Source organism: Zootoca vivipara, chromosome 1, assembly GCF_963506605.1.
Source record: "Zootoca vivipara chromosome 1, rZooViv1.1, whole genome shotgun sequence".
Lineage (NCBI taxonomy): Eukaryota > Metazoa > Chordata > Lepidosauria > Squamata > Lacertidae > Zootoca > Zootoca vivipara.
The window spans coordinates 20,151,693-20,165,535 of NC_083276.1; the positions used below are offsets into that span (position 1 = coordinate 20,151,693).

Genomic DNA, 13,843 nt, shown 5'->3' on the forward strand with positions numbered 1-13,843 from the left:
CCCAAACAGTTTCATGCTGGGTCAGACTCTTACTCGAGGGCCTGAAAATACCATGTCCATCTGTCTATGTACATTCAACACCAGTTTGTCACTGAAATGGTGAGATGGAACAGGCACCCAATCTTTTTCATTTTGTGACAATATGAAAGTGTCACCAAATACAGCCTGAGAGGCACCAGAAAATAGGAACAACGTGGTTCCACCTTGCTTCAACAATATCCCTGGGGCAGTTCAGTTGAGCTTGTTTGAAGGACTCAGAGGTGCAATCGCAAAGTTCAGGGATGATTGTTCTGGCAGCATTGATTCGAGGCCGCACTTTCTGCTTTGTGTTATCGGCCCTCTTTGGCTTGAGATGTCTATGTCACAGTCATCACTGTGATAGCTCTGTGTGAGATGAACATAGTTCAACACTGATTGTCCAGTGACCTTGCATATCGTGAGGACACTTGGTGTTTTGCCTTGGTAGAAAAGAACTCATGCAGCTAGTAAGCTAATAGACACCACCCAACTGCAAACATTCTTCATTATGTCATGGTAATGAGAAATTTTAATTGTGATTCTTTCTGTACAGACTACTTCCAGGGGAAGAAGACAATGTTTCATACCTACCTATATGGGCTTCTTGCTGGGTTCTGTGTTTTTGCCCACTGCCACCATACTTATGAACGCTGGGAAGACCATGGCAGTGATCCACCCTCTTTGCAGATAGCCCCAGGAAATACTGGGTTTGCCTTTAGATCATACCACCAGCGTGCTTCCGAACATTCTTATAATAACATTTTCTTTTCACCTTTGAGCATTTCCACTGCATTTGCCATGGTGTCACTGAGAGCTAGAACCACCACGTTGAGTGAGCTTTTGTCAGGACTTGGCTTTAACCAGGCAGATATCAGCGAGCAGGAAATACACGAAGGTTTCCGCCATCTCTTCCAGATGCTAAACAACCCCGATGGTGAAATCCACTTGAGCATTGGGAATGCCCTATTCACAGATGACCAAGTGCAACTCCTAGACAAGTTCTTGGATGATGCAAAAACTTTTTATGAGACCGAAGTTTTGCCAACTAATTTCAAAAATCCTGAGGAAGCTGAAAGTCAAATCAATAGCTACATTGAAAAAAAACTGATGGGAAATTAGTTAATGTTTACAAGAAGCCTGGCCCAGATGCTGTAATGGTTCTTGTGAATTATATCTTCTTGAAAGGTAAGTCATGAGGACATAAAAAAATTCCTTCAGTAGCACCTTAAAGACCAACTAAGTTTATATTTTGGTATGAGCTTTCGTGTGCATGCACACTTCTTCAGATACACTAGCTCATACCAAAATATAAACTTAGTTGGTCTTTAAGGTGCTACTGAAGGAATTTTTTTATTTTGCTTCGACTCAGACCAACACGGCTACCTACCTGTAACTAGAATCATGAGGACATGTTTTATACAGTGTTGTAAGTTCTTTTTTTGCTTATTCCTGCACTAAAGTCCACCAGGAAGACCTAAGATCTAATTTCCAGAAATGAAAAAAAAAAGTTTTTTATTGTTCCAAAAAGTCATATTCCTTTTAGAGTTTGTGAAATGGATTTTTACCTTAAGTATGGTCTTATTTTGGCTCTCTTCCTCCTGCTCTCGATCTCCAATGACCTGTATGCTGCTGTTGTTCTTCTTTCCATAAACCTTTTGGGAAAACCCTTTTGATTCTCAGAAAACAAAAGATAATGACTTCTTTGTGGATGAACAAACAGCAGTGACAGTCCCTATGATGAAAAAAGACAGCTTGCTTGAGTTTTACCAAGATGAGGATTTGTCCTGTAAGGTTGTGAAGCTTCCCTACAAGGGCAATGCTTCAGCATTATTTATTCTTCCTGACCAAGGGAAAATGAAGCAGTTGGAAGATGCTCTTAATGAAGACGTTTTGTTAAAATGGATGAATTCACTGAAAACACGGTAAGTGAGCATGCAGTCATGGAAAGAGTGTTGCACTTGAATATATCAATGCAGTTGGTTATAGCACAGTGCTGATAGTGCCAAACCTCTTCTTTGGCAATCACTCACAGCCGAATAAGATTGTCTTCCATAAACATGGTTTTAACAATGAGTCCATAAGTGACTGTGGAGACCAATTCTGGATCCACGATTGCAGGTTCAAACCCTGTATGGGACAGCTACATACTCATAGAATCATAGAGTTGGAAGAGACCACAAGGGCCATCCAGTCCAACCCCCTGCTAAGCAGGAAACACCATCAAAGCATTCTTGACATATGGCTGTCAAGCCTCTGCTTAAAGACCTCCAAAGAAGGAGACTCCACCACACTTCTTGGTAGTAAATTCCACTGTTGAACAGCTCTTACTGTCAGGAAGTTCTTCCTAATGTTTAGGTGGAATCTTCTTTCTTGTAGTTTGAATCCATTGCTCCGTGTCCGCTTCTCTGGAGCAACAGAAAACAACCTTTCTCCCTCCTCTATATGAAATCCTTTTATATATTTGAACATGGCTATCATATCACCCCTTAACCTTCTCTTCTCCAGTCTAAACATACCCAGCTCCCTAAGCCGTTCCTCATAAGGCCTCATTTCCAGGCCTTTGACCATTTTGGTTGCCCTCTTCTGGACACGTTCCAGCTTGTCAGTATCCTTCTTGAACTGTGGTGCCCAGAACTGGACACAGTACTCCAGGTGAGGTCTGACCAGAGCAGAATACAGTGGTACTATTATTTCCCTTGATCTAGATGCTATACTCCTATTAATGCAGCCCAGAATTGCATAGGCTTTTTTAGCTGCTGCATCACACTGCTGACTCATGTCAAGTTTGTGGTCTACCAAGACTCGTAGATCCTTTTCTGCTCTCAAGCCAGGTGCTCTCCCATCCTGTATTTGTGCCTTTCATTTTTTTTGCCCAAGTGTAGTACTTTACATTTCTCCTTGTTAAAATTCATCTTGTTTGCTTTGGCCCAGTTGTCTAATCTGTTAAGGTCATTTTGAAGTGTGATCCTGTCCTCTGGGGTATTAGCCACCCCTCCCAATTTGGTGTCATCTGTAAACTTGCTCAGGATGCCCTCAAGCCCATCATCCAAGTCATTGATAAAGATGTTGAATAGTCCTGGATTGCAGGGGTTTGGAATAAATGAACCTCAACATCCACCCCAACTCTACAATTCTATAATCCTATGTGTGCATATATAGAGATCTTAATACATTCTTTCAGCTTCATCTGATGCTAATCCTGCTCAGAGCACATCCATTAAAATTAATAGATATATTTTAGTCTTGTCTATTAATTTCAGGGGGTCTGCTCTGAGTAGGACTAGCACTGGATATAACCCCATTGTTATAAAAAAATCTATTTATTGTGATCTTTGGCTACTATTATTTAATCTTGTGCTTTTAGCAATACTTCACAACCCCTTTTAATCTAGCCATATTGTAAATTTCCATTATTTGCCTTATGCATTTTTCTTAAAGTGTACCTCACCAGCCTCTGATTCCTCTTTCAACAGGAGAATACAGCTATTTCTTCCAAAGCTTTCAATCTCGGGCAGCTATTCTATCAAAGGGAAATTACAAAAAATGGGTATTACTGACGTATTCACAGATCAAGCAGACCTCTCTGGATTTACTGGGAAGCCTGAATTGCAGGTTTCCGAGGTAGGCTTCTCAAAATCAATCACGTTGATGCAAAGGCTCTTTATTTTATTTCATCCTACATTTTGAGTCAAAGGGTTTAGAGTGCTTACACCACCATCCTATCTCTCATGGAGAGGAGGAGCCAAAAAACAGGCACGTAGCAAGGGAGGGGCGTAGGGGGCGGGCCACCCCTAGCTCCACTCTGGCGGGGGCAGTGCCCCCAGCCTCTGGCCTGCCACTCGCCTCCTCTGCCAGAGCAGGGAGAAGCAGAGCGTGTAAGCGGCTGCCGCTTTCTTTCCATGCAGGGAGAAGGGAGGAGGGAGCCGCGAAAGCCCCATGCATCCCTTCTCCCTGCACAGAAAGAAAGCGGCAGCCGCTTGCTTACACACATGTAAGTGGCTGGGGGGTGTCCGTAGCGTGCATACGCATGACACCGGGGTGCCTTCAGGTTTGCCGCCCCGGGTGGCCAAGGGGCTCCTTGGTTCAAAACAGTTCAAAACTGCCAAAAATTACTTCGTATTCCAGCTGTGCTGATGAAGAGGCACCACAAACAGCTTGATGACAATTGAGGAAAAGCCTAAGGTCTTCCAACAGAACTGGTGGAGAAAGGTTTAAGCCCCAGCTAACATCATATAAATATAAATAACACAGTATACAAAAAAACAGGCATCCATTTATTAAAATACATCTTAAAATTAATTCAGACAAATTAAAATCTAGACAAATGGCAGTTATCAGGTTAAAATTGAGAGCAGTTAGTACTTGCCAGGACCAACTGTTTTCACTGATAATATAAGGACCTGTGAACAGGCTGGGAGGCCTCCTTCATGCTTGTTCTTATACAAAGGAAAATAATTATGCATCAAATTCATCTTGTTTGACTTCCTCCCATGGCTTTCAATTTCAATCATCATCTTGCATATCATTATTTTTCCTATAAATTTCAAGTCTTATTTATAAATAGATTGTCCAGATTTAACCCATCATAAATGTTACAACCCTGCTAATGTTTTAACATATTTACAGTGTTCTTTAACATATTCTATAAATTTTATGCAATCTCGTGAAAATTTCTTCTCGTCTTGTTGCCTAATCCTCACAGTAAGTTTTGCCATTTTGGCATAGTCTATCATCTTCGTTATCCATTCTTCCTTTGTTGGTGTACCTTCTTCTTTCCATCTTTGGGCAAAGCATTCTGGCAGCCATGCATACATAAACAATCTCTTTAGGTTCTTTGCTATCTCTTCCCCCACTATTCTAAGCAAAAAGGCTTCTGGTTTTTTATGAAAGGTTATCTTAAATATTTTTTAAACTCATTATAAATCATTTCCCAGAAGTCTTTTGCCCTTCTACAAGTCCACTACATATGCAAAAAGGTGCTGTCATTATCTTTACATTTCCAGGATACTTTCGTGGAGTTTTTATACATCTTTGCAATCTTAACTGGGGGAAGAAGAAGAAGAAGAAGAAGAAGAAGAAGAAGAAGAAGAAGAAGAAGAAGAAGAAGAAGAAGAAGAAGAAGAGGAGGAGCTTGGATTTGATATCCCGCTTTATCACCACCCAAAGGAGTCTCAAAGCGGCTAACATTCTCCTTTCCCTTCCTCCCCACAACAAACACTCTGTGAGGTGAGTGGAGCTGAGAGACTTCAAAGAAGTGTGAGTAGCCCAAGGTCACCCAGCAGCTGCATGTGGAGGAGCGGAGACACGAACCCGGTTCCCCAGATTACGAGTATACCGCTCTTAACCACTACACCACACTGGTACTAACGACACATCATTTTCATGTAGTTTTCCTTTAACGAGCAACATAGAGTAAATTTTAAATCCTCTTTCCACAGCTTTTCCCATGATTCAAGTGGGATATTATGTCCCAAGTCTTTTGCCCATTTTATCATTACATCTTTAACCTCTTCATCTTTTGTTTCCCATTCCAACAGTAGCTTACACATTTTTGTTAATAGTTTTTCATTATTTTCCAACAAATCTTTTTCACACTTTGAGAATTCCTTCCCAAAGCCTCTCTCCTTGTCACTTCTAAATATGCCATTTAGTTGCTGGTATTGTATGGTTACCAGATTTTTGTCAATGAATCCGGGGGCAATTTTTTTAAAAAAAAATTTTTTGAAGCTGAGTAGCAACGGGGAGTCAGTAGTGGGGGTGGTGAGGCAAAAGACCCTGGGCCAAAGCACACATGCATATTGCATAAAGATGCAAAGCTCTTCTTTCGCACGCTGTAAAACATAAATGCACAGAGTTCTTTTAAAAAAAACTGGGCAACGGCGCACCGCTCGCCTGTGACTCCCGTGCCTTCCCCGATGATCTGCCCCCTTTGTTTTGACAGATCGGGGGAGGCTCGGGAGTCACAGGTGGGCAGCCATTGCCCAGGAGGGGCGCAAGGTGTGCTGTTTCTCTGCCGGGCAAGGTGCAAAGCCCTTCTTTTGCACCCTGTGAAACATAATAAATGCACAGAGTTTTCTAAAAAATACTGAGCAACGGCTAGCCAGCCATGACTCCCGAGCCTCCCCTGATCAGTCAAAACAAAGGGGGAAGGGGGAAGGAGATTGGGGGAGGCTTGGGAGTCATGGGGACGTGGTGCGCCGTTGTGCAGTTTTTTAAAAACTCTGCACAATTATGTTTCACAGGGTGCAAAAGAAGGGCTTTGCACCTTGCCCGGCAGAGAAACTGTGTGACTTGCGCCCCTCCTGGGTGTGACTCCTGAGCCTTCCCTGATCTCCTTCCCCCTTCCCCCTTTGTTTTGACAGATCAGTGAAGGCTTGGGAGTCACAGGCGGGTGGCGTGCCACTGCAGGAGAGTTCCCCCCCAAGATTTCTTGCTTTTCTTTCCAAATATACTGGAAAGTGTTCTTCTTCAAATTTCCACTTTCCCCACTTTTATCACTAAATCATCTCTAATCCAAACAGAGTCTGTTCTGCCAGCTGTCTGGTGTGGCTTTGAGAAATGTGTATACTCTCTGTTCCATGGGTATTTGAATCCCCAAATGTCCTTCAATCTGTGGTTTTCCTCCAGATTGAAGAATGTAAGGGATAGTCTCCCTTCTTTAGAGTCTATTCTCTTTGTTGATCTGTCCATGTCAGGGGAGACTACCCCATTCAAGTCTCCCATTAGAATGATTTTTTGATCCATATGCTCAAACATCTTCTAAATCTTTGTGAAATTCTGATTTTTTTCCTCATTGGGTGCATATATCCCTATAATCAATGTTTTTTTCACCTTGCAATGTTACTTGTACTGCAATCATTCTTCCCATTTCATCTTTAAATAATTGTTTTGGTTGATATTCCTCTTTTCTTACTTACATCTGAGGAAATAATATCTATGCCTATTTTTTTAATTGATCAAGACTCTTTTATGTTTTCTTGCCACATGTGTTTCCTGTAGGCATATTATGTCCAAAGTTTGTTTTTGTAAAATATGTTCAATTTCATTTCTCTTTTTTTATCATTTAGTCCATTAAAGGTCTATGTTAAAAGTTTCAAATCCATTATCCTGATTATAATTAATATTTTTTTACCTTATTTCATGCATCTACAGGTTCATTGTCATCCAAATCTATTTGTCCTGCTGTCTCTCCCTGTTCTTCATCACTCCTTGGTCTCTTTATCTTTAAATGTTTTTTTTTCCTTAAAGAACATTTCTGCCTCCTTTGGAAACCTACATCTTTGTTGTTTCCCTTTATAAGTAAATGAAATGCCTTTCAGATACTCCCATCTGTATGTTATTCTGTTACTTCTCAAGGTTTCTGTCAGAGCTTTATAGTTGGCTCTCTTTTTCCCCAATATTCTCATCGGGATTTCTTTCAAGATGATCACCCTTTGGTTATCAATCTGGAACTTCTTCTCATAGTTAGTCTATAGAGTGAACAAGGTCTCGACTAAAGAAGATTGGCAACTTAAGTTGACAGAATATGCACAATTTGCAGACTTAACATATAGAATAAGAGAAAAATAAGATTGGACAACATTTACTGATTATATGAAAAATAACTGTACAGCTGAAAACGCTGGCAGCATTAAGATAAATTCAACAGTGTGAATAATCGTTGATGGATTGAATAATGGAAAAGCAATTGAAATAATTTTTGTAAAATATGCAAGGATACAATATATGCAAAATGAACCGTGGAAAGGGAAGAAGGGAAGTCATTGGTATTTTAAATATGTAAAACATTTATTTGAAATTGTAAAACAGAAAATTTAATAAAAATTATATATACACCACTCAGATCCAATTCTACACCCCCACCTCCATTGATGAAGACTTTTACATGAACAGATAGATAATAAATGGGAGATCTAGTCAAACATATCTCTGTTCTTGCCATGCATCAAAATTACGATCAAAGTAACCGTAGGCTTACTTTGAAAATTTGAGACCCGATTTCATTTTGAAAAGCGTAAAACTTGTGATGCATTTTTGAACTAACCCTAGCAATGGTGAGGAAGAAGAGAAAGTGTATTGTCCTCTGAGGCCAAATTCTTGAATAACTGGAGGTGTGCACAATACACTCATGATTGGTGGGAAAGAGAGATTAATACATCATAGTTGTGAGAAATTACAAAATGAATTTTGTCTCGCATACCCTCTTCTGCTTGCAAGGGCCAGGACCATCTCTATCTAATAATAAGATATTGGCCTATGTTTGAGACTAATTCTTGATTGTCTCGCTGGCAGGCTTTTCATGAAGCTGTTCTGAATGTCCACGAGGCTGGCACTGAAGCTGCAGCTGCCACTGCGGTGGAAGCAGCTGGCCAGAGGTTTCGTCCTACAGTGATGTTCAACATGCCCTTCCTTGTTCTCATCTTCCATGACATCACCAATTCCATCTTGTTCATGCGAAGAGTTGCAAACCCTCAGAAGGGGTAATTACACAGCTAGGATACATCTTGCATGACTTACAATTATGTTCTAATTTAGTGTACAGTGTGTATGAAATTGTATTTTGAGTTAAGGCCACCATTGGCACAAATTATTAAGCAACTGAAGGATTTGTGGGATTGTTGTTGTTGTTGTTTTTAGTTTGACTGGCTGCTGCTTATTGTAATTCAAATGATGTTTGCCCAAGATGGACTTGAAGTGCTTGAAACCCAAGAGCAATTTCACACATATGTTGCCATTCTTTTATTTATTATTATATTTTATTACGAACATTCACAGCCTGACCTTCACCTTGGGCAGCACAAAAACAACAAAAATACAGCACATAAGATTACCTTAAAACACAAGAATGAACACACACAAAAACTTGCATAGATTTGCTCTTCCCCAAACACACCAGTCTTCACTTCAGTGCGCCCTTTTTTCCTTTGCAGGATGGGCTTCTGCTAAGAGCTGCATAGGAATTTTGGAGGGAGACCCTCATTTGCTTGGGGAATCCTCTATTCCACCTACTCCATACTGCTGGCAGTGCTTTGGTGTACTGGTGTTGTATTTTACCTTGTTTAATAAGCGGTCAACTATAGAGCAGGCATTGATCCTTAGACATCTGGCGGAAAAATACTCAAGAAAAGGAGGCTCCTTATACACAGCTTTTATAGATTTCAAATCTGATTTCGATTTAATACCAAGGGATAGACTTTGGGAAAAGCTTGGCACCACAAGCATAGAAAGACACTTATTGCACCTTATCCGTAGTCTATATGAAAACACTAGGATCAGGGTAAGATGTGATCAACAGGGCCACCTAACTAAAGAAATTCAAACTTATCACGGGGTTAAACAAGGGTGCGTCCTTGCGCCAACACTATTTAATTTCTATATTAATTCTTTAGCAGGAAATATGGCGAAAGAAAATGCCCACCCAGCCAAATTAGCAGGTATGCCCCTCCCAGTCCTCTTGTATGCGGACGATGCAGTCCTACTTTCTTTTTCCTGTGTTGGTTTAAGGAAACTTCTGAGATCACTTGCTAATTATTGTCAAGCCGAACAATTATCAATTAATTACAGTAAATCTAAAATTATGGTGTGTTTTTTAAAAAAGAAAACAAGAAAACATAAATGGAGAATTGATAGTCATCCAATTGTGCAGGTAGCAACCTTCAAATACCTGGGAATAACTTTTCAGGAAAGGGGCTCCTGGCACTATAAGATGAAAAACGCCATTGCCAATGCAGGAAGAGCAACCAAAGCTCTAACTAGATTTTTTTACGAGAAAGGAGGTCAACACATCCCGGCAGCCTCCCAAGTTTTCGCTGCAAAAATACTTCCGCAACTTATATATGGATCCCAGGTATGCGGTTTCAAAAATTTAGCTCACCTGGAGGCATTTCAAACTAATTTTTTTCATTGCCTACTAGGGATCCCCCCCCCCTGAGTTTCCAATATAGCAGTCCGCTTAGAAGTTGGGCAAATACCTGTCAGTGCACGACTGTGGACTCTAAAGATACACTATTGGCTAAAACTCATTTTTCCCCGGCTGGGCTGGCTCCTCTAACATTACTAGATACCTATCATTCTAACTGGAAAGACACTTTGTATGAAAAGTTAAGAAGCCTGGGGTTCTCTCCGCAGACCTTGATAGCGGTGGGATATGAGAGAGCCAGAAACCAAGTGCGCCAACGAATCAGGGACGTGGAGTTGCAATGTCATATGGGCAAAATGGACAAACCCGCTGAAATAAGAGATTATGGGAGAGGGTTCTCTCCTGCAAATTATCTGACAAAATTACAAATACCTAAGTATAGGCATTCCTTCTCCATGGGCAGATTTAATGTACTCCCCTCTGCCCTGTTGCAAGGCAGGTATGAGGGTAAACCTTATGAGACACATATTTGCCCATGTGGCTCATCGGAAGTAGAAACAAATACACATGTATTGCTATACTGCAGCCTCTATGAGGATTTACGTTTGTCCTTTATTACCCCAGTTTTACAAAAGTTTAAGTACGAACCAGAACCCCAATGCCTGAGAGCCCTGGTGGAAGTTAAGGACCCCGAAATCATGACCAATGTTGCAAAATTTTGTGTATCTGCTATTAGACGTAGGAAACAAGAGTTTCCGAATGGCAATTCGCAGGGGAATGCTAACATTTAATCTTATGTTTTCTAACTCTAAACTGTAATTGTTGTTCAACTTGTACTGAAATTGTCCCTGGTATCTTTCTATGTTATGCTCTGCTGACTCGCCACATGAGTCGAATTGGTCTGTGACCGTTCAATAAACTTTGATTTGATTACCTTGTTTAACTGCCTGTTAATCTGGGTAGGAAATACAACTAAAGAGATGGAGAGGCAAATAACTGAGGCAATATTGGGTGAAGGGCACTCTTTGATCACCTTATGCTTTCTTGTGTTGGGTTATTTGCGGTGCCCTTTGGGCTATCTATGTGCATTGGGGTGTATGCCAAGCTGGTGGGGACACTGTGTGCTTCTCAAGTCACATGTCAAAGGTTCTTGGAAGAAGGAAGAAGTAATGCTTCCAATCCTTTGCTGTAGGGCCACAGGTATTGTCTGCGGAGTAACCTGGTTCCTCCTGTCTTAGGGAAGTACGCTTACCCCTTCCTGGATGTGGCAGTATTGTGGGTCGGTCAGTGCCTCCTCTCCCCAAACATGGCGGAAGCCATTGGGGCCGGTGGCCATTCCCAGCCAGTGTGTGAGCTACGGCTCTCACTTCTTGCCTGGAAAGCTGGCTCTGAGCCAGCCTGCCAAATGGGCCAATGGCAGCATGGCTCAGAAGGCAGGAACTGCCCCTGAGGTGAGCCTGACAAAACAATTAGACTTCCCTCAGGTCCCACAACCAAGCTGTGCCTACCCTTGGCAACTGGCTCTTTGCATCAGATCAACCCACCCACCCACTCCTTCAATAATGCATTTTACAGCTGCTTTGGCATTGGTGGTTGCTGTATTCAGGGCCAGGTAGGAAATTGCCTTTCAGGCAATTTGGCTATGCGTGAAGGGTGAGCCTACCTCCTAGCAGTCATCACAAGTTTAGTGGTTTAGGCACTGGGTAACCTTGGTCTTGGCTGGAGGGGGGGTTGTACCCTTGCATCACCTTCCCCAAATAGGGTACCCCGTTAAGATAAGATAAGATATCTTTATTGTCATTGTCCCCTTGCGGGAACAACCAAATTACTCTGTTGCTACATCCACTCAGATAAAGCATTCCGCATAATCCAAAATTACAAAACCAAATTAAAAACAGTAAATATAATACAAAATAACAAGTAAAATAAGATGACTTCAAAGTCCAGGCTTTCCATTTAAGGCCAAAATCGCTCTAGAGAAGAAACTGTTCCTGAGACGGCTCGTTCTTGCCTGCATAGTTCTATATCTCCGTCTTGATGGCAGGAGCTCAAAGAAATGGTGACCAGGGTGCATTGGATCTCTTGATATGTCTAGTGCTTTTCTATGGTGCCTGGTGGTGTAGATTTGTTCTAAGGTGGAGAGTGAGCAGCCAATAATGCTCTCTGCTGTTTTAATAATTCTACGCAGCCCTGCTCTATCCTGAGAAGTACAGCTTCCGTACCACACACATAAACCGTATGTGAGCACGCTCTGTGTGGCACAGTGATAGAAGGCAAGCAGACACTTTAAAGGAATCTGTGTAAGAGTTGCTTCTGTCCTTATGCCTGGATGGGGGCCTGAGCCTCAGCACTCCCCTAGGTGGCGATCCCTGCCAGGATTCCCCCCATTTGATGTAAGTTATAAGAATCCCTGCTGCTGGGTTGACCCTTGAAGTCATTTCTGGCATATGGGCCAGAAGTAAATTGTTACCCATTGCCTTCATCTGTAGTCAATAAAGTTGTGGCCTGACTTGATCACATATTGATTGTGTGGTGTCCTTCATTTCTGGTCTGGATGGTGAAGTGGCAGGGGGAATGCATGGCCTGAGTCTACAACTTTCTGCTTTGTGCATGTGTGGGCACACATTAATCCACCTTTGTCACTGGAGGCTTGATTGGTATATGTGGTTTGAAGAATTATTATTATTATTATTATTATTATTATTATTATTATTATTATTATTATTCCCCAGCCACTCTGGGTGGCTTCCAACAGAAAAATAAAACACAGTGATCTATTAAACATTAAAAGCCTCCCTAAACAGAAATGTCTTTCACACAATTAAATAGTACAGTAAAACATGTGGTTGTATTACTGTGGGTGAGGAGTTGTTTAAGATTGGGTGGCTATCTGTAGGCAATGAAAGGTCTTCCTTCCAGAGCTTGAGAAAGAGAACTGTCATTGTCTAGGAGAGGTTGTAGATCTCTGATGATGCTTTGTACTGTTTTAACTTGGGAGCTGTATGTGATTACTAGTGGTGTTCTGTTATTTTCTTTTTTGGGTCTGCCTTGCAGCAGGTTCTCTCTGGGTATCAGTCTGGCTCTGTTGATCTGTTGTTTAACTTCATCAGGCAGATATTTTAGTTCTAAAAAAGGTTTGCTGCAGATTTCTTAGGTGAGAGTCTCTGTCTGTAGAGTTGGAACAGATACGGCTGGTTATATACAATGGATTGTTTGGTATGTTTGGGATGGTAGCTAGAAGCATGTAGATATGTTTGTCGGTCAGTTGGTTTTCGGTATAGGGTGGTGTCTATACGCCCATCCTGTATTTTTATAGTAGTGTCCAAAAATGTATTTCTTGCACAGATTGGTTCACTGTTATGTTGATGGTGGGGTGAAATTCATTGAATGTCTGGTGGAAGGTGTCCAGGGTCTGTTGACCATGTGTCCAGATAATAAAAATATCACCAATGTATCACAGGTACAAGAGAGGTTTGAGTGGGTAGGAAGTTTAGGAAATGTTGTTCTAAATCTGCCATGAAGATGTTGGCATACTGTGGGGCCATGCGGGTGCCGCTGATCTGGAGGAACAGGTCATCACCAAATTTGAAGTGAATGTGGGTAAGGATAAAATGGCAGAGTCTGGTAGCAAAGTCCGCTGCGATTTTATCTGAAATGGTGTTCCTTATGGCTTGTAAACCATCATTGTGTGGGATGTTGGTATACAGAGATTCCACATCCTTAGTGGCTAGTATAGTATTGTTAGGAAGATTTTCCTCAGAAAACCTGTGGTGTCATGTACATAGCTGGGAGCACTGATGGCATATGGTTTCAGAACAGAGTCCACCCACCGTAATAGTGCCAATACATGAGATGATGGGGTGTCCTGGATTTCCTGGTTTGTGTATTTTAGGTAGAAGATAGAAAGTCCTGGTTGAGGTTCCACTGGTGTGTTTGTGAGAATCTGTTCTTGGATGTGTGGGGGTA

At 41.5% G+C, this 13,843-nt stretch overlaps 1 protein-coding gene across 1 annotated transcript; it reads left to right on the forward strand.

Moving 5' to 3' along the window:
* The first annotated feature begins 594 nt into the window (after positions 1–594).
* On the forward strand, positions 595–8,502 carry LOC118078407 (serine protease inhibitor 2.1-like). The gene is given in 5 exon segments (XM_060282921.1): positions 595–1,125; positions 1,128–1,203; positions 1,670–1,940; positions 3,492–3,639; positions 8,311–8,502. Coding segments are annotated over 5 exon segments (1,218 nt in total).
* The last annotated feature ends 5,341 nt before the right edge of the window (positions 8,503–13,843 follow it).